Source organism: Rhea pennata, chromosome 3, assembly GCF_028389875.1.
Source record: "Rhea pennata isolate bPtePen1 chromosome 3, bPtePen1.pri, whole genome shotgun sequence".
Lineage (NCBI taxonomy): Eukaryota > Metazoa > Chordata > Aves > Rheiformes > Rheidae > Rhea > Rhea pennata.
In genome coordinates, this window is record NC_084665.1 from 123,488,195 (window position 1) to 123,507,568 (window position 19,374).

Here is a 19,374-nt window from a genome sequence, read left to right on the forward strand (position 1 = left end):
AGAAAACCGGACAGTTGTCTGCTTTGCGGTGCAGGCAGCTGGGCGCTTTGCTAAGCGGCTGGACAGAGCTCGCTCCAGCCCTGACCTTGCGCAGCCGAGTCAGCTCCGCACCGTGCCCGGGCAGGTAGGAGCGAGGTGGATCTCAGCCCGGGCTGCCGTCCCGGGCAGGTGCCAAAGCTCCAGCTGAATTTCTGCTGGCACCCTGCCCTCAATTTCCTGCCCCCCTTTTTCTCAGGGTCTTATATCTTCTATAGTACCTTCTTTTTTAACTTCTCTGTTTTTTCTGCCTTTTGTTGCAGACATTCAGGCTCAGAAATTTATACTAATTAGTGCCCTAATCCCTGTAAGAGTTTTGTTGGTCCCCAGTGTCCGTGATCCAACTTCTACTTAAGAAACATTGCATATCAGGAGCTTGGGTGACTCTCCATTTTTTTTTCGATGTACCTGATTACCAAAATAAGCTGAAATTGCTTCTTTATATGTATTTCTAGCAACCATACATAACACTCAGATAAAATGCTAACTGGCATTTCAGGAGAGTGGCATTGCAATTTTGTACAGCACTTAGCATAATCAGTTCTGTCTTGATGTGTCATATCTGCATGGTAATTCACAGTATATACTCCAATAACAAACATACAATTTATACTAGTCCTAGCTATGCTTTTTATTTTTTCCCTTTACCATTAGTAGGGAGATTCAAGGATCAGATTATCTGCAGCCTAGGTGATTTAAATGCTAGCATGTGTTACCACATTGGAAAAGATGTAAAGAAAAATGATTTAAAGGGTTAGAAAATTCTCAGATTTCCATCCTTAAGGCAGTCTTTATTGTTTATGTAAAAGACCAAAAGTCATTTGACTGCAATACTGAATGCACCTCTAGAGGTGCTTTTTAGTCTACTAGTAAAAAGTGTAGCAGGAAATATTAACAGTTATTGAAGGTCAGCTATAGTCAAGTTAGAAATAAGCTTAATAATAACTTTGAAGGTAATTAACCACTGGAATGAGCCACCCAACGAGACGGTGCGCTCTCTTTGTCTGGTTCAGATCAAGGCTAGATATGCTCTAAGGAAGAACGTGTAGAGTCAATATAGGAATAAGCATGCCATAAAATCTGCAAACCTAGCAGGCTTTGTTATAGAGGGTATCTTGGCAAGCTAGACCAGTCTAAGAAGGCTTGATTCAAGCACAGATAGTGCAGTAAGGATAACTGAAAGATAACATACATTTGGTCAAAGCCATTCTGGTAGAAATGATGTTCAGAGGCTACTTGCATTTCTTAAAATGTCTCTTGCTGCCCGGACATGACGGTGGGATGGGATAGTTGAGGTCGTAGTTATATCCGTGTTTGTCTTTGTCTGGATGTGTGAGGGCCCGGCTCTGGGAGGGCCTTCGAAGGCTAAAACAGCGGGCAGACACCAGGTTGGCAGGGGCTGCGAATGCCTGTTTCGGTATGGATCGGACCTTGCAGATGAGCTGAAAGAGCAGCTAAAACGAGTTACGAGATCTGAATTTGCTTTGTGACTGTCACAGGGACCTTGTGGAGTCATGCCACCTCTCTCTACCTTGCTTTAATTTCTGTGAAACATTCACATCAACGCTGATTTTCAGCTCTGTGCGGCCCAGTAGCTTCTATAGCTAAATACACGTCTTTTCTCTTTACATAGATAAACTACTGTAAAAGTAACTCGTGCTTGTGATTCAACCCCCCACAAAGTACTAAACTAGTTCTCAGACGTCAGGCAGCTGCCGCTTTATATTAATCGCCAAGCTTGTTCTCCCCGTACCGCTTTAGCACCCAAATAAACATTTTGAACGTTGCCACCCGCTGTGCACAGCTGTCACCGTTTTGCGTGCTGGTGTGGGTCTGTACCTGGGTATTGTCTGAAACAAGGGGAATCCAGAAGAAAAACAGCCTCTGATGGATCGTTGCTATTGTTGCCAGTGCTTTTCTAGATTGTGATTCTCTTTGTGTGGGTCAACAGGCGCGTTGCGTTACTGCTTTCCTTTTGCTTTTAGCTGCTGAATGAGCAGCTCGCTTCAAACAGATACGAGTGCATATCATGGGCGGAAATTATTTTCTTTCACTGCCCTGTGTTTTGTGATGAGCTGATTGTTGCTGATTCGTTATGCAACTGGAGATTTGTTCGGTTTGTTTATTTTATTTAGCGTCATTTTAAAGCCGTTCCAGGATGAAGAGGGGTTGAATCATGGAATATTCTTGCAGGTTATAGGATCCCACAGAACGGTGGTTTTCGGTGTCCAGTTCTTTCAGTTTTTCAGGGTGTTCCAAAAAGTTACATTGCTCCAAACCCTTTGTTATTAAGCCTTGTTTTGGATGCTTCCACTAGAATTTGGATCATTTTAATTTTCTGTTCTTCTCTGATCGTTGACTGACACTAGCAATTTCATAGGGAATGGTATTTTTGCCTTGTTTTACTTAGTGTCTCTTTCTTAAATTGAGATATGGTAACTTGGAATTTTATGATTTTTTTAAAAGTGTTTTTAAATCAGAATTCCCCAGTTTAGCCCTAAATTCAGTTCTAGGTCTGGATCTTGCATTAGGGTTCAAAACTAATCTTTTGTTTCCTTTGCATTAACACTCAGTTGCCCAATTCCAAGGTAGATCCAAGGTGATTTCCTCAGAGTGCATGAATATAACCTTTTGGGGGTTAGTTCATCTCTAACTATGTATTTCCCTAAATGTTTCATAAGTCATAATTCTCACTATTCACTCTGTAAAAATAGCAGTCGAAGACAGATACGGAAAGACTTGTTGCAGACTGGAAAGTACCTACCTGTCTATCATGTGTACTGTGAAACCGGCAGCGCTATGGCATAGATGGGGAGACCTCATGCTCTTACCCAGCTGAGCAGAATCTCTGCCCGAAGGCAGTAGTTGCAATACTTATAGCAAAACAGATGATCCTGCAAAAATAATTAAAAAAAAAAAATGCTGACTCTATACAGCTGCTGATCTGATCCTGGAGAGGATATCATTAGGAAGGGAGTTTAAAGGAAGTACGGTCCCATTCCCCCGACAAAGAGACAGACCTTGAGAAGATTTACTTTCCAAATGGAAGGAAGTGCCTCTCTCCTCCTGAACTTGGCCAGCGATCCCGACCTTATCTGAGTATTTGTCATGCTGCAGGGTTGGCCAGAGAGCTATTCCTAATTAGGCTCTGGGCATCTCTTCCACACTGTGCACCAAGGGTTTGGGGGAACATTCAGAGAAATAAGCCATATCCAGAGTCTCCGAGAGTGGGTGCAATTAGTAGCAATCAAATTGTGCCCTGCTATGAGAAACAGGGGTTTTGTACTGTCTGATGTTTGGCTGTTCAATAGAAGTGCAAATTTACAGAGTTTCTCTGTATTTGTTACTATTCAAGAACCACCAGATAGATTTGTATTCCACAATAATAAAAGAAGTATCTCTGTTTTGGAGAGAATTACGTGTAAACATGAGAAAATACTTAATTATCAAAACTTACACAGGTACTTAAGCAAATTGGGCTTAGCTCTACACAAACATATACAAAATGTTCAGAAATTCTCTTGCCAAATACCAGTTTCTCAATTATCTTGTTAACTTGGACATTCCACTGAGCTTTTAAAGTCTGATATTTGGAGCAGGTACTTCAGATGGCAATCTCTAAATTGCAGTTGTTGAGACAAACAGTGCTCTCTGACAACCAGCAAAATGGAAATTGCGGTGTTCTCTTGCTTAGATCAAACCAGAGCACAGAATAAAACAAAAAGCTGCCAGAGAAACTTCTGAGACTCAGGCCTGCCCTAGATGCAGTGGTTAGGAAACGGGCTGCCGTATCTATCTGATTAAGAGTATAGCACCAGAAGGTGGTATAGTGTGAATTATAATTGATTAATCATGCTGGGAAAGCAGTGCTTGCTAACAGTCTGCATAACAAACTTTGTAAATATATATATAGAAATAGTGTAAAAGACTAGAAAGATTATGGGTTGATAGCATAGAATGAAGTCCGTGTCCCCGGCAGAAGCACAGCATAGAAAGTACAGTGTCATGCTTGAATTACTTTTTAATTTCTAGCTCTGTTGGATAGATAACACTTAGGCTAACCTGAGTGTTCAGGTGAAGCTTTGAGCAACAAGTTTTAATGAACTTTTTCTTGTGGGACTGACAGTAGTATCAACCAAGAAGGTGCAGATGAATTTTTATGTCTATGTTGTTGAGCCTGATGGAGAAAAAAGTGAGAGAAAGTACTTTTGTTTATAAGAGTGCCTGAAGAGTGATTAGCTCTGCAGTGTTGCAATCATGAAAAGATCATGAAAATGAGGCAAACAGCGTGGTTAAATGATTCAGCTGAGTCATTATGCGGGGTGGAAGAATAAGGGCTGGAGAAAGACAAACTCCAGTGTTGCTTGTATGAGGAAAAGAAGGGTGGATTTGATGTGGCTATTGATGCACACAGCTTGAGAAGGAATTGAAAGAAGTAGGAAGAAAGTGATTTTGACAGCAGCATCACACAAGACTAAAGGAACGAGAATGCTGGTTTTACTGTTTTGATTCGAGAGAAAACCAGCATATAGACAGGTATTTTTGCAGTATAATTTTCTGTTACGTCTGGACTCCTACATTCATTGTGGCAACTGAATGCAAGGACAGAGGAAAGATAGAGCTTATAGAATACGGTTGGACAGTGTCTTAAAAGGAGGAGAAGGTGGCCAGGGCACCAAGTTATGAACTTAGTGATAAATCTCCTAGGGGGTTTATAGGGTATGAACCATGTGCCATGCTCCATTTCCACCATATCAAATTTGATTTGTTTAATTTGAAAGAAGTAGCTAGGTAATGTTGCCAACAAAATAGAGTGGACAGTCAGGGGAAGAGGCGAGAGCTGCGAGGTAGGTATCAGTGTTGATGTTGCAAACTTGGTTGGCGAAGCCAGCAAACAGAATATGTGGCTGAAATGGGAGAGGAATACAACCAAAACTAGGGGCAGATGTTAGAAATAAAAAAGAGATCAAAGAAAGTGAGAGGAGAAGCAACTGAGAAAGACTCTTGAGAAAATGATAAGGTCATAGGGAAATCAGGAAAGAAGAAGTATGAGGATGGGCGAAGAGAGTAAGCATGACAGATTTGAGGAGGAGGAAGTTACTAATTGTGTCTGCGATGGCAGACATGATAGGAAAAGGTGGCCTGGAGAAGGACATTGAGCTGTGACATTCCTCACTAGTGGTCTCCTTGGAGAGTGGCTTTACTTAGATCATGAGGGACTCAACTGAAAGAGGCACTCAAACATGATGAGGATGAAAAGGCTCTGGGAAAAGGCAGCATGCTCAAGCATCTCAGAAGCAAGAGAATGGTAAAAGGTGAAGAGGTGCTAGATAAATTACTGTGGCTTAACTAGGTAAGATTTCACATAAGGAGAAGAAAAGTGAGCTGAATCATTTAAATTTTTATGATAGATAATAGGATAAATTGAAAATAGAGGAAATTCAGTCTGAGCATCAAGTTGAAATTGCAAACAATGTGTTTTGAGAAGATCTTAAAGAAGGGACAAGCTTTGGAAGTTGCATCACTGGGGCTTTGCAAAATAACCCAAACCGTATATACACAGAGATTTTAAGAGTTCATCCTCCACTGAGATGGGGGAGTAGGTAAGAAATGTGATTTTTCAGCAACTTTTAGAAGATTTAGATGTCTATGTTTTTTTTTCTTGAGCATTGATATTGAAAATGCAAATTATTTTGCTTGCAGATAAGAGTCACAAGGAATGCGTGCTTGCTATTTGAATAAGTGTACATCTTAGAATCTTGTTTTCATTGCATGTATTTACATTTACAAATGAAGAACTTGCTTTCTGTTTCTTGTTTAAAAAATATTCAGAGACAGTCACATTCCCCTCCTCTGCATGTGGCTATCAGTGGTTAGAGCGTGGTGCTGCTAATGCCAAGGTCGCAGGTTCAATCCCCCTATGGGCTACGCTGAGGGTTGGACTAGATGATCCCTAGATCCCTTCCAACTTTACCATTCTATGATTCTATGATCAGAAAAGACTACCTAGTCGTGTAACAAGCCCTTTAATTTTCTGTAGGGATATTTAGTTGATGCGTGGCTAAATCTCACTGTATGTCTGTGTCAGTAATAACATGAACAAATACAGCAATTTTTGGCAGATAAAAGAACATTAATGGTGCAGAAATTAGTCAGTAACTTATTTCTTTATTGAATATATTGTGGGTTCCATGTATTGGAAAGTTATCCTGAGATGCTAGCATCAAATCAAATTTTAGCTTGATCCTGCAGTGTGCTCTTTTGCAATGTGACTTGATCTACTTTCGGTGAAAAGTCTTATACATTCATCACATCTTAGGATGAAGTGTCTCTCATGCCCTCTACAGTACCAATAGCTTTGGAGATGCAAAAAGAGATGTAAAGACCTAGTTCTGCAGACTGCAAAACGTCTCTTGAGTGTTCCTGACTGCTCTTTAATCCCATTTAAATCAATAGAAGGCATAGATGAACATTATTTATGTGATGTTAAATAAGATAAAAAATGAGACTATAATTAAGGGCAGATTATGGCTTGCACTCAGCTCAGCTGATTTGATAGTAAATGCCCTTATCAGAGACAAAACTACATTCATCTATTTATTTGCAAATAGCTGCAAGTGACTCACTCTTCTAATAGTGCTGCAAATAAAGTCATGGAATTTCAATAAATAATTCAGCCCTGGATCTGATTTCAGGTTCAGCATTAACTTTCAGCACCTGGCTGCTGTTATTATTTGTTAGTCTGATATGCTGCTTAGAGGCATGGAAATTTGGCTGAGATTCATCAACATTTGCAGAATATACTGTATGACCAGATTACTGTCCCAGGCTCACAGATTTTTAACAGACATTCCAACTCCAGATGTGCACAGATTTAATTTTTATAAGAACACCTACATGCAGGATTCCAGAACTGCAAGGGGATCAACAGATCTCCGCATAAAGCTTGCTTTGAAAGGTGACTCCTGTACTTGCACCCGATCTCCTGTAGAAAGAGTAATAATTTTACTATAATTTGCATTTCCCATGCCACCTTTGGACAATGATTTATCTCTCATTTGATTTTCTAGAGCTTTCCTATAGGAATCAGCTTCTGTCTAATCAGCTCACAGGATGTAGAATCATCTGTACTTGAAATGATTATAATTGGTGCTCTGTGAGTAGCTAAACCAGATTCCTCCCCTGACTATTTCACTAGAGCCCATACAGTCACCCGTGGTTATTAGAAAGAAATTAATGAATCCAAAATACAGTTCTGCTCTCATTGAGGTCAATGAAATATTTGTCTTTAGTGGAAATATTGTGTACGAATATTGACTTTTATAGGAGTAGAATTAGATCAAGTCTATTATAGGATAGTCTGCTAGCAGCTGTGGTGCAAAAAGGCCACGAGTGGAATATGGCTCTCTAGGCGTAGTCTTCAGAAGTCTAAGAGCTCCACTCTGTAAGTGCAGAGGATGAGCAGCCACCTAATATGAATATGTTAGAGAACACGTTTCTTTGCTCTTATAAAACAAATTGTGGGTTTTTTTTTTTTCAAAGTGTTTACATCTTCCTATGTGAAACACCGTGGTAGCCAAGGTAACCAATCAATAGCTGATGCTTGAGCATCGCTGTTGACCTTTATTAGGATTGTGATTATTTTCTGAGTGCCACTGTGATTAACGTTCCTTCAACCAGGTAAACCCACATAAAGCAATACAACTAACAGAAAAAAACTCCTCACATATAACTGATGGATAAATTAGCTACATTTAGCAAAAGCCTTCAGATTGGACATTTGCAGTCGACTTGAAAGGGAGTCAGGATTTCACCTTGCAATGCAAACATGTACCACTAGAGGGGATTTTACTACCACTCTATGTCTAGTATATTTTTAATCTGAAAAACCTTTAAAAACATATGTTCTAGTTCAACCACAAGCTGTTGGCTACAGGCTGAGTGAAATCTATGGTTTATATTATGCAAAAAGTCGGGAAAGATTATTATAATTGTCCCTTCTGGCCATTAAACTTATGAGTGAAATTCTGGTCCTGTCAAAATCATTGGCAAAATTCCCACTGACTTCACGAGGGCCAGAATTCATCCTATGAAGGCCAGAGGAAAGCAGAAGTGTATGCCACCGTGGGTCTCGCACGGAGGGCAAGGAGAATAGCTTTGTTGCCAAGGAGTCACTAGCATATACTGTTAGAGAGGATTGAAGGAGCATCCTATACAATCTCTCTGCTCTGCAGCAGGATTAAATAAGTCAAGACCGGTTTTGTCATCTCTTTTTTTGTTTGTTTTTTGATTTCTTCAAAGCCTCCAGTAATGTAGATTGCGCAGCCTCCTTAGAAAGCCTGCTTTGTGTTTTGTTATTCAGATAATTACACCGGATTTTTTTCCCCTAAAGTTTTATTATGGCAAATTAAGTAAACTACTTAATGCTATCCTCTGTGGGCATGAAGAGCAATGGATCATCATCTTCTTTGGAACAGTATTCTACGTGCTTGAGGACTATTATGTTGTCCGATACTCCTAGTAGTACATCTCATGCAATGCATTATCTTGTTGCTGTTGTTTGTAGACGCGTACACAGATGATTCATGTTGTTTGTGATGCGTGTACAAACTTCCTTCTCTTCAGCCTTGTCGCATCACCAGTTAGTCACCGTTTTGCAGTTGTACACAAGATTTTGTTCTTCTTACATTTTATACTATGCAATTTTCTTTACTGAATGCCATTTAAGTGATTTCAGATTTTTTTTTTCCAATTTCTTCACTGTTAGTTTGGCGTCTACTCTCCTGTAGAATACCAATAACATAAACTTTTGTAGGGATCTTTGTATTCTGTCTTTCATTTTGTTAATGGAACCATTAAATATAACCCATCTTGTCACAGACCTTTATGGAAACTCTACTTGTTGTGTGTTTCTAGACTAACAGAAAAGTTGCTTATTACTATTCCTTAAGTATTTTTTTCAACCACTCCTACAAGCACTTTACAATTTTCATACAGATCCTACTTTCCTACTTTGTTTATGAAAATCTGATCTGCAGCATATGTCAAAAACCTTAGAGAAGTCAACTTCTAGAAACCTACTACTTTCTTTTTGCCCACCATGTTGGATACCCTGTCAAAGAACAAAATTTGATTGGTTTAAAGTGATTTTTTTCCTGACAAGCCTGTACTGTCTTGTCTTACCATCTTACTCTACATGTGGCTGTGAACTTACTGTCTAATCCTTTTTTCCCAGTATCTTTCTGTATGCTGATGGTAAGCTTATCTATCTGTATTTCTTGAGGTTTTTTTTCCCCCATGGGATTTCTTTTACCCTTTAGGAATTATTGAAGATGGATCTCAAAAAAGCAAAGCCTTTAAAAGCTGTTCACTGTAGTTACATCCAGTGGTTAATATGGTTTCTCTACCAGTTAGTGCTGGGAATACCATTGCTTTGTTAGAGCCACTGGCAACTGTTCTGCATATAATATATTTTGTTTTGAAATAACTTTCTGATATCTGAGAGCTCCAATCAATCATTTGTGCAATTTGGATTTAGAAAAGTGCAGACTAGTCACAGGTAGATAGCCATACGTTGTGAAAATGGTTTATGCTAGTTGATTGCCTCTTATATTTTCTTTTAAAAAATAAAGGCCAGTGCTGGAAGAATATTTGATGAATATTAATGGAAAATAAAAGACTGATCATTATAACAGCCTGGATCAAGAAATAATTATATCATTTAATGTGTCAATCATATAATTTATATCTTGATTGTGTGATTTGTATTTGTTGATCCCTAACCTATTGTTTTATGTATTCAATTTAATGATACATTAACAGTAAATAATCTAGAATGAAGCTTCCTACAACAATGTATATATACATTTATGAATCGGGGAGGAGGGATTTTTTTTTCCCCTAGGAGACTAAATACCAAGTAATGTCAATAATTCTGTTTATAGCCTGCTCCTTGGTTAGTCCCTCCATTATTTACTAAGCCTGGATTTTATATCAAAGTCAATAAGCTTCAATGTGTAAGACAGTCTCCCACCTTAGTTAAATGAGAGGGCATCCAAGTTTTTTGTTACAATGCATTAAGCTCTGTGTTAAGTACTGCTACGTAGCTTAATATTCCTGGGGAAGGCAGCACTTCCCAGGCAGTGGCCAGCGAGGTGCAGTAAACCACGTGCTACCGATCGTTCGACAGCACCAGGGCTGGTGCTCGAAGGAGCCTTGCAAAATGCAGAGTCCCCAGCTGCAGTTCACGGGTATGCAGCGTGGGAAAAATGTTGCTAGCGTGCACTGGCGAGGCGAATCTCTGCGTAGCAAACCTGCCCTTTCAATAGCGATGTGTAAGGGAGCCGCCCCGGAAGGCTAAGAGTCGCTAGGAAGCAGGGAGGGTACTGCAGAGGCAAGCTGCAGACGGCGCTCCGTGCGTTCGTAAGGATTCTTTTAATATAGCGAAAATACCGGCTGAAGGGTAGATGGTACGCACAGGCCAAGATTTTCAGCGTGGCTGGCAGTTTTAGGTGCTTTGAGACAATTTGAAAGTGATTGATTTCTTGCAAGTAACAGCTCTCTGTGCTGAGAAACAAGCTGTGAGTCACCCAACAGGAAGAGCTGTTTAGAGAAGTCTTGGTAAGAATTTTCTAGATCTGCGTGAGGAGTATCTTGCCCCCTCTTTCCCTCCCGGGGAGCTTCCCAAGCAATTAGGCAGAAAATGAATATGAGAATGTCAACAGAAATTTCCTTTGGAACGATATTTCTTTGAAGAGCGCCCTTGGGATTTGACGAATACCTGATGGAGGTGTAAAATGGCTTTGGCCAGGCCGCTCGGGAGACGTGCCTCGTTTCCTCTTCGTTGGCTTGCTTCCTCCTGCAGCCCAGTTAGTGGGCTAGCAGGGTGCTGGGACCGTGGAAAACCGTAGGAGCACTCAGCCCAAGGTCAAAACATGCAGCTGAGCCACAACTTGTAGGGCTACTGGCTTCCTATAACCCAACCAGGTGAAATCGCATTTCAGAATTACTGAGATTATTTCAACTCCCCTCCTTCCAAAAAGCCCGCAGCTCCTGTTGAATAAAGCTGTGAATGTGTGAAAATGTGTTTTATTGCAATTTAGAGCAAAATCCTGAAAGTCTTCATAAATTGCTTACTGAGCTTTTCCAATCCCTTATGCGTGTTAACTGTGCCACTGTGTACAGAGAGTGCGTCGGGAGGGGGATGCAGGGAGTCCCACTTTCTCAGAACTAGAAATTCCGTTTTAGTAGTCCTGCTTTCAGACTAACTGGCCCTGAGGACAAACAGGACTTAATTTGTACGGATTCATTGCGTTCATGAAAGGATTGATGGGAAGAAGCTAACATTTATGACTGATCCCTTCCTGCCCGTGCTGCCATTCATCTGAATATAGAAAACTGGAAAATAATGATTTATTAAACTTCACAAAAATATTTGTCATGTCTTTACTACTGATGCCCATGACATTTCCAAGCTGCAGTTCCATCTCCCGAAAATCCTAAATGATTCAGGAGTACAAATTCATCTCTCCCAAAACTCTAGAGATCCAAGAAATGCAGCCGCAGCTCCGTGGAGATCCTCAACTCTACTGACGTGCTGCACAGTGCAACAAGCCAGCTTCCCTCAAATTGGCCGGCAGTGCAGACCAAGTTAAGCTTATGTGTATCTATAATGTATGGCTGTATGCATGCCAAACTTGGACAACATTTTGGCTGGCTTTTGGGGAGCTGGCTAAAGAATTTCACCACTTCCCTTTTGTTTTGTTACTACCCTGTCAGTCTTTCTAGCAAATACTCTATTTTTATTTGACATGGTCCATTTCCATATGTGCGTGCTCACGAATATATTTTGACTTTATCTTGTCCTGCCTTGGAAGACTGATGCTAAGAATTTCTCCTAGCAAAATGAAATCTCGGCAAACGTCCAACGAAGTTAAATTACTATACAATAAATTTATTATTGTTGTTATAGGCCCCCATTCAGGAAAGTACTTAAGTGTGTGCTTAAGTCCCGTTGAAATCATCAGGACTTAAGAACATGCTTAAAGTCAAGCATATACTTCCTCTGAATTGGGATGTATTTCAGCACATGCTTAAATGCTTTCCTGAACTGGAGCCACAGTCAACAAGAATGTTCTGTGATACACAGGACTTGTGCTACAAGATTTACTTCTTACTTGAGACCTACCAGTGCTGCTTTATGAATATATGCCTCTTACCTTCCCTCTCTGTTGGTGGCACTCCAAATAGCTTACTGGCTTTTACATTTGGACAAGAAGTTGTGAAAGAAAATACACTAGAAATTGGAAAAAAATTATCCTTACTGAAGCAATACCTTGGCATGTCTGATGTCGTGTTGCAGCCAATGATTTTTCCCTACAATGGAGATTTGTGCTATTGTGTGTGTGGTATAATTACTAAGACAGATTTTTTTTTTTTTATGGCACAATAAATAGGATATTTCCTGGCCTGCTCTACATTTTGAATAGGATTTTCACTTCCCCTTTGGGTTCTGAGCGTAAGGAGAGTAAGTGTCAAAAGGTAGGCTCTTTCCCAATTATAAAACAGACCGTAACCATGTGTAATGTGAATCTAGGTTTTGACTGTAGGAATGGTGAAATCAAATCTCTCCTTAATCCCTTACTGGGATTAGATTGAACATTTAGATGAATTAGCCTGCCTGCTTTTGCTAACTTGTTAAAATCCCTTTGAAAAATAAAAATGTTTTAGTGTCATCAAAAATATCTGCCTACCTTACCATAGTATCCAAGAAAACATTGGACTGTCGTGTAGAATGTTCTCAACGCAGTGACAAATGAAAAGAGAACGATAACGGATAAAAACAAATACATCCTGATCCGTTAGAAAAAAAACCCAGCACTTTCCAATATGCAGTTCTTTCCAACACTGCAATTCTTAAGCTGGATGCTTAGTCATTTTTGTGATCATTATTAACGACAGTATTTTTCTTTAAAATGGCTGTATTTTGGGAATAACTGGAAATGAAGTTTGCTTCCCCCCCCCCCCCTTAAGCTTAGTTAAAATAATATACATTTGTCTCTGTGCATTGCAGTCACTGTGCATTTACCAGTTGGAGTATTTTTGGAACAAGTGAGGAAGTTTATTTCAGTTGTTTCACTTACAGAAAAGTAGTAGCTTGAACTTGAGAAGAGCTCCCTGTTCACATAGTTCAGCTATGCTGAACAGGAGATCTTCGTATTATAGCTACTTTGCTACAAATATTTGGCTCAAGCTCATAAAATCACTGAGACACTTTTTTTTCCCCTGAAACCTCCTTAATTTTGTTCCTTGGTAATGTGTCAGTACATTCCCCTCTTGTGCACACAAATACCCTTGCGGTTTAATTAAAAATAAAATTTATAAATAGCTGAAGTGTTTAAGGAGGAGTCTTTTAAAAATAATAAGGGAGAACATCTTACTCATTCTTGCCATTACTCAGAGAGAGGCAAGCAGCTGGTATGATGGTGGAGATTTCCTGGTATGTTTATACCAAGTTCCAGGGCAGGACCTTGGGTCACTTAGTTTGTCTGGAGGCTAACTAGAAGAGTGTGAGATGCCTTTTTTAGTAGCTAAATTAATTATATGTAAGTTCATGTGAAGCAACGGGAGCAGAAAGTGATGTTTCCATGATGGAGCAAAATCATTTTCCAGAAATACTGTCTCATCAAACTACAAAAGCTTTTCTGTTTTGAGGGTTCAGATTCATCCCTCCTAAAATCAAACACGCATCAGATTCAGTCTAAGTGAAGAGTAATCAGAATCATCTTTTGAAAATGCCTCCTTTCCTTGACTTGCATGGGTTCCTCGGGTGACCTTCCCTTAGTTAAATTCCTAAAGTTGCGTGGGATGGCCTCTGGTCAAAGAGTCGTTCCCAGCAAATCCTTGAATCTGTTTTGATCTTCCACAGTCACTATGTGAATTGGTCTTCTCAGGTGAGGTCTTCCTCTATCTGGAGCAATAGTGACTGCTGACTGCGGGGAGAAGGAGGCTCTGTAACTCTTTGTGAGTTATAGTGCATGTTTTGAAAATTCTGTTTCCTTCAACCTAACTGCCCCAAACCCTCATGTCTATCCCAGTTGCAATCATTAAAACCGAAATACCCAGCATTACTGCCAGGGAGGAGGCGTATGTCATCAGCTTGCTCTTTTCTTTTGTAAGTGGTGGATCCCTTTTGCTGTGCTTCAGGGAACCTACATGAGAAAATACGTTCGTTTGTGAGCAATGGCAGGGATGGATGGTGTTTCTCCAGTTTGTCAATTATTTGTTCTTTTCTTTCTGTCCACTGTTTGAGTACTTGATCTTGATGAAGGTATTATTTAATTCCTCCATTTCTGAGCCCCCTACCTTGGACAGATACATAACAGGCTTTTATTTAATCACTACCAGGGTGTTTTAAGCAAGCTGGGGTTTTTTGAAGTTAAAAGTGACCAAACCTAGGAAGTTCTCTGTTCTTCCTCATCTCCTCCTGGTAGTTAATAGACTTCACGAGTGATCTCAAGATACTTTGATAAGCCTTTGAAGTTATTACCTGCTAAGGCTTTGCTCTCTCTGAGTGCTGAACATTGAATTGCTGACTGCTGTTATCAGCAAATGGGAAAGGATTCACGAAACTGACAGAGCCTGGCCTATAATTTCTGTGGAAAGAGCTGAATTTAATGGATGAATTGTGCTGCTGGGGAGATTTTGATTCTATTCTCCTCTCTGTCACCAATTTGCTGTGTGATTTGTGGTAGCATTTTCAGTTATGTCAGTCACATGAGACGAAAACCCATGAGTCAGACTCCACCCAAATCATGAGCTTGGCTTCCAGATCTGTGAGCTTTGAAAAAGGATCATATTGTATTTTTTCTTTAGTTTATCTTTTATTTCTGGAATTTCCTTTGTGCGTTCCCAATGGGTGCATAGCAATTAACGTTTCGCACTCCATTTGAAAGGCAAGAAAGGGCAATTCTGACCCTTTGGTGCTGCTGGAGGTCTCATCTGACCTAACAATTAATTTTATTTTTGATCCCGGAATGAATCCTATTTCTTTTAGGCTCCACATTTTTCTCCTGTCTCCAGTGAATTCTATGTTTCTTAGCCTCACACAGCCCGTCACTTCCATCCCTTCGTTGCCAGTCAGCCTCCAGCGCTGGTCCATTCGCCTCCCCCTTTTAATCCACGCTGTTCTTGAGAGGGTTTTTCACTGCTTCCTTTCAGAATAAAGGAGGTGTAACAAGATACAGGTCTGTTTTTCTGCACCCTTCTCATGAGAATAAATAGTTGGAGAGAGTAGGGAAATGAATTGCTCCCTGAGCCTGTTTCCTTAAAGGGTGAAATTTGTTACTTAGAGCATAAGAAATGGATTAGGATAGGCAGGTAAGCATTTTGCTTCTATGCAGGCCTGAGACCTGTGCAAGGGCTGGACCTTTGTGCGTTATTGTGAGACAAGCCCCAGACGAGACCTCTTTCTCGCAAGGTATTTGCAAGACTTGGCAAGCTGGTGTTTTATACCCACTTTGAAGCATGTCAGGTAGAGAGTGAATCAAACTCAATGGACTGATAAGCCAAAGTAAAACCAGAGCAGGTAAGATTAGAATCAAACCTCCTGCCTGACTCTTCTGCCTTCTAATTCAGTGGTCAGCCTGTTTTTCTGCAAATTTTACGTTTGTTATATATTGTTTGTAGACTCAGCCAACTCCAGTATGAAGGTTATGATTAGGATGGTAGTAAAGCAAAGGGAAATTTGATGTCATACCACTGTATTATCTTGTAGTATTTACCTCTTTTTAGGAAGGCTAAGAAGTTAAAAGTTCCTTACACTGGTTTAATAAACCAAAGCCAAATCAACAAAGATAATTTCACAGTAATTACTGTATCCAGCACTGTGGTGCCTGGTTTCCCATGGAAACATTGTTATTATTTTGCCATGAAATTTGCAGAACAGAGCCAACTACTTAATTAATGAAGTAGTACGAAACGAGGCTACTCGCACCCCAGGCATCTGAGAAAAGGCATCGTTTCCTGCTCATCCTTGTACCTTACCACTCTTTCTTAGTTCTTGACAAAGCCAGGTATATAGCAGACGCATAATTTCAAGTAGAAACGCAACCAAAATTTACCTCTAGATCCAAATATTTCTAGAGACTAAGTGTTTGAATCTAAATCTGAACCCAGAGAAAAGCTCCTTACATAGCCCTGAATTTACAGTGGGATGTCTCCAAGCCTGGAATCCACACTCTTTCCATATTTTGGTGGATGGGAAACCTCGGGTTTGTTCTTAAACCTACAATCATCTAAAGCTGGATTCAAGACTTGAGAAAAGATTCATGACATCTACCAGAAAATCTTTTGGCTAAACATTTCACATGGAAGGCCTGCATTTGTAGTAATAGACAGTTCTCAAAATATTTCTAGTTGTGCTGTGGATGTTTCACAGAGCTGCAATAATTATAAGTGATTTCTTCTTTGGGACATAGAAATGCTACCTCACAGTTTCAATATTCAGAAGATGAAATTTATGACAGTAGAGTAAGAGAATATTCTCTCCAAAAGAAAAGAACCTCTATCTATTTGCTTAGTTCTTTCATCAGCTATTTTCTAACATGCACTGTGTGCATAAAATACAGTTATGCAACCCATGTGGGTCAGCAAAGGAAGGTTGGTTGCTTCACCAGGATTGGAAGAATCTTCTAAACACAATAGTACCACAAATTAAAATGGAAATCTATCAAAACCATTATCGTCCTGAAAGCTTTGGCCACAAGCATAATTATTGTACAAGTATGTTGTCCTTGGACGTGGCTTTGGCTCAGTTTAGCCAGGGTTATTTGTATCCCTCCATGACTCAAAGTCAGAATTTGCATGGCTAAGGACCATAAATTTTTAGAGGAAAAAAACAGGCTGTTTCCTCAGTGCTAACACCAGCAGTTTTTTATTGTTTTGCAGTGGTTTGCAGGCAACTCATTAGGTACTAGAAATAGGAACAGACTGAATGTTGTACCTGAAATTTGCCTTGAACTTTGGAAGAGGTTAGATTCAAATTTCTATCTGGATTTGTCTATCTGTGTCTGAAGCTGTTGTTTTACTGGATGTGAACAAGGAGTCCTTGTGCAAATACCTTCGAATATTTGCAGTGTTTGGGTTTAAATCTAGATTTGAATGTCCCCAGTTTGAACATATCTTAGTAGAACAGGGAAGCAGATACCAGCAGAACTGATAGAAACTGCAGTTCATGGACTTAAATGGAGCAGAAAGCCTGTCCTGAGTTTTCTAGCATATCCATTAAGAAAGCAGTCTTGTAGGGGTGAGATAAATTGGAGAAATATATACTGCTCCTAAATGTAGTTAGACATAAGCTAGGGACACATTTTCTTTAGCCAGAATTGCTCTCATGGGAGGCACTGTGTTTTTTCTTCAGGTCTTGACAAGGACTAAGTCCTGAAGTAATTCCATTCTTGTGTTCATGATAAACTATATCAAATAGCAGATTCTGTAGGTTATATTGGAGCTAGGTATTTTTGTTTCAACATCCAGTTTTCCTTCTTGAGGTAGATAAGTAACTAACATATCTGCACTCTATTTTTACTCTCTTTCTGTCCCTCAGGCTGGTATAGATGGAGAAAGCATTGGGAACTGTCCATTCTCCCAACGCCTCTTCATGATCCTCTGGCTCAAAGGAGTTGTGTTCAATGTCACCACTGTTGACCTGAAAAGGTAAAAATTGTTCAGTTTAATTGAAAATAGTTATGTGATCTAGTATTTGTTCTGTAGAAAGCCTCCACTGAGTTCAATCAGATTTGTGTCTGGCTCAGAGAGTTTGTGGTGCACAACAAAATAGTTGGGATTCAGGTTTGGGTTTTTTTTTCCACTTGTGGAATGTTTTGATATAAAATACGATTCTCGGGGTTCTTTCAAAATATTATAACCACAAGCTGCTGAAGAAAGAGAAGGACAAACAACGGATTTTGTAGGAACTATAAATATCTGTGTGACTACACGATCATAAAGTTTTGTGATTTCATGACTTTTTTTCTCTCTGCAGAAAGCCAGCTGATCTACACAATCTGGCTCCTGGGACCCACCCACCTTTCTTGACTTTTAATGGAGAAGTCAAAACAGATGTTAACAAGATTGAGGAATTCTTGGAAGAGACTCTTGCACCTCCAAAGTAAGAACTTAGGATTTTTTTCAGTAAATATTCCATTTCCCAGGAATGAATGATGTCCTAGAAGGAGTTCTCAAAAGCATTCCCTCCTACAATCTTTACTTACAGGAGCAATATTTAGTTATGAAACTTGCTGGCGTCAGTGAGATGACTTCCATGTGTGAAAGTTACTTGTATGACTAATAATTGCAGAATGTTTTCTCTGTACACTTTTCAGGATGCCCTTGTATGCAGAATTAAGGACATCAATACTAGAAAATTTTTATAGGAGTCTAGTGTCCACATTTTAGAAAAAAAAGTGCTAAAAATAACTTGGAGTGAATGCAGAGAATTGCCACACACAAGTATCTATGCCAGGAAAAATGTTGTACAGTGAAAAACTTAAGGTTTCTGAGCTGCAGGGTTTATCAAAAAGGCTGTGAGGGAAAGTGATTACAGAGTACAAGGAGCTCTGGAGGCAGAAAAGTGATCATTATTCTAGTCAAGAAATGACAAGAGCTGTGACTGGAAGTTATAACCAAACTAATTCAGATTAGATATAAGGCACAGATTTTTTTTGTATGGATGATTAACCACTGGAACAAAGTACCAAGGAAAGTGTCAGATTCACCAGATATACCTTAGTTAGTCAAACATTTTGGACCTAATACAAGGATAATGGGAACAAAATCTTTGGCTTGTGTTTTGGACCTTAAAATCTATGAATCAGTGAAAATTGGCTAGATGCCTTATGGAGTGTTTTACCTCGAGCTGAATCAGCCAGTCTTGAGGCAGGAGATCAGATAGTAAAGTTTTATATACCTTGATCCAAGACCCACTGAAACCAGTAGGAGTGATTAGTTTGTGTTGGTCTTTCAAATCAATATATTCCTTTGCACCAGATGTCTTCAAAAAATAACAAATCAGAGACTGAAAACTTTATGTTCTGCCACCTAGGTAATACTAACACTCTTTGCTATTACATTCTGGAATACATTTTCAGAGTAGAGAATTAGACACGATTGCCATTCATAATAGAGAGAATTGGCTGCCAAATTACCCTGCACCTTTATTGGAAATATATGCTTCCTTCTGATTTAAGACCACTGTACCTTGGATCATGGTCGCATAAAGCATCGGTGCAATTACCTTTGTCATAAAGCCGTCACTGTGTAACTATCCAAATGCCTGCC

The 19,374-nt window shown here is 39.7% G+C and overlaps 1 protein-coding gene across 2 annotated transcripts in view; it reads left to right on the forward strand.

Annotated features, from left to right (window-relative positions):
* The window catches only part of CLIC5 (chloride intracellular channel 5), a 79,124-nt gene that overhangs the window by 29,648 nt on the left and 30,102 nt on the right, over positions 1-19,374 (forward strand). For both annotated transcript variants that reach the window (XM_062573253.1, XM_062573254.1), the window contains exons 2-3: positions 17,642-17,751; positions 18,080-18,205. In XM_062573253.1, the coding sequence (XP_062429237.1) occupies positions 17,642-17,751; positions 18,080-18,205 (236 nt within the window). The remainder of the gene's footprint in view (positions 1-17,641; positions 17,752-18,079; positions 18,206-19,374) is intronic.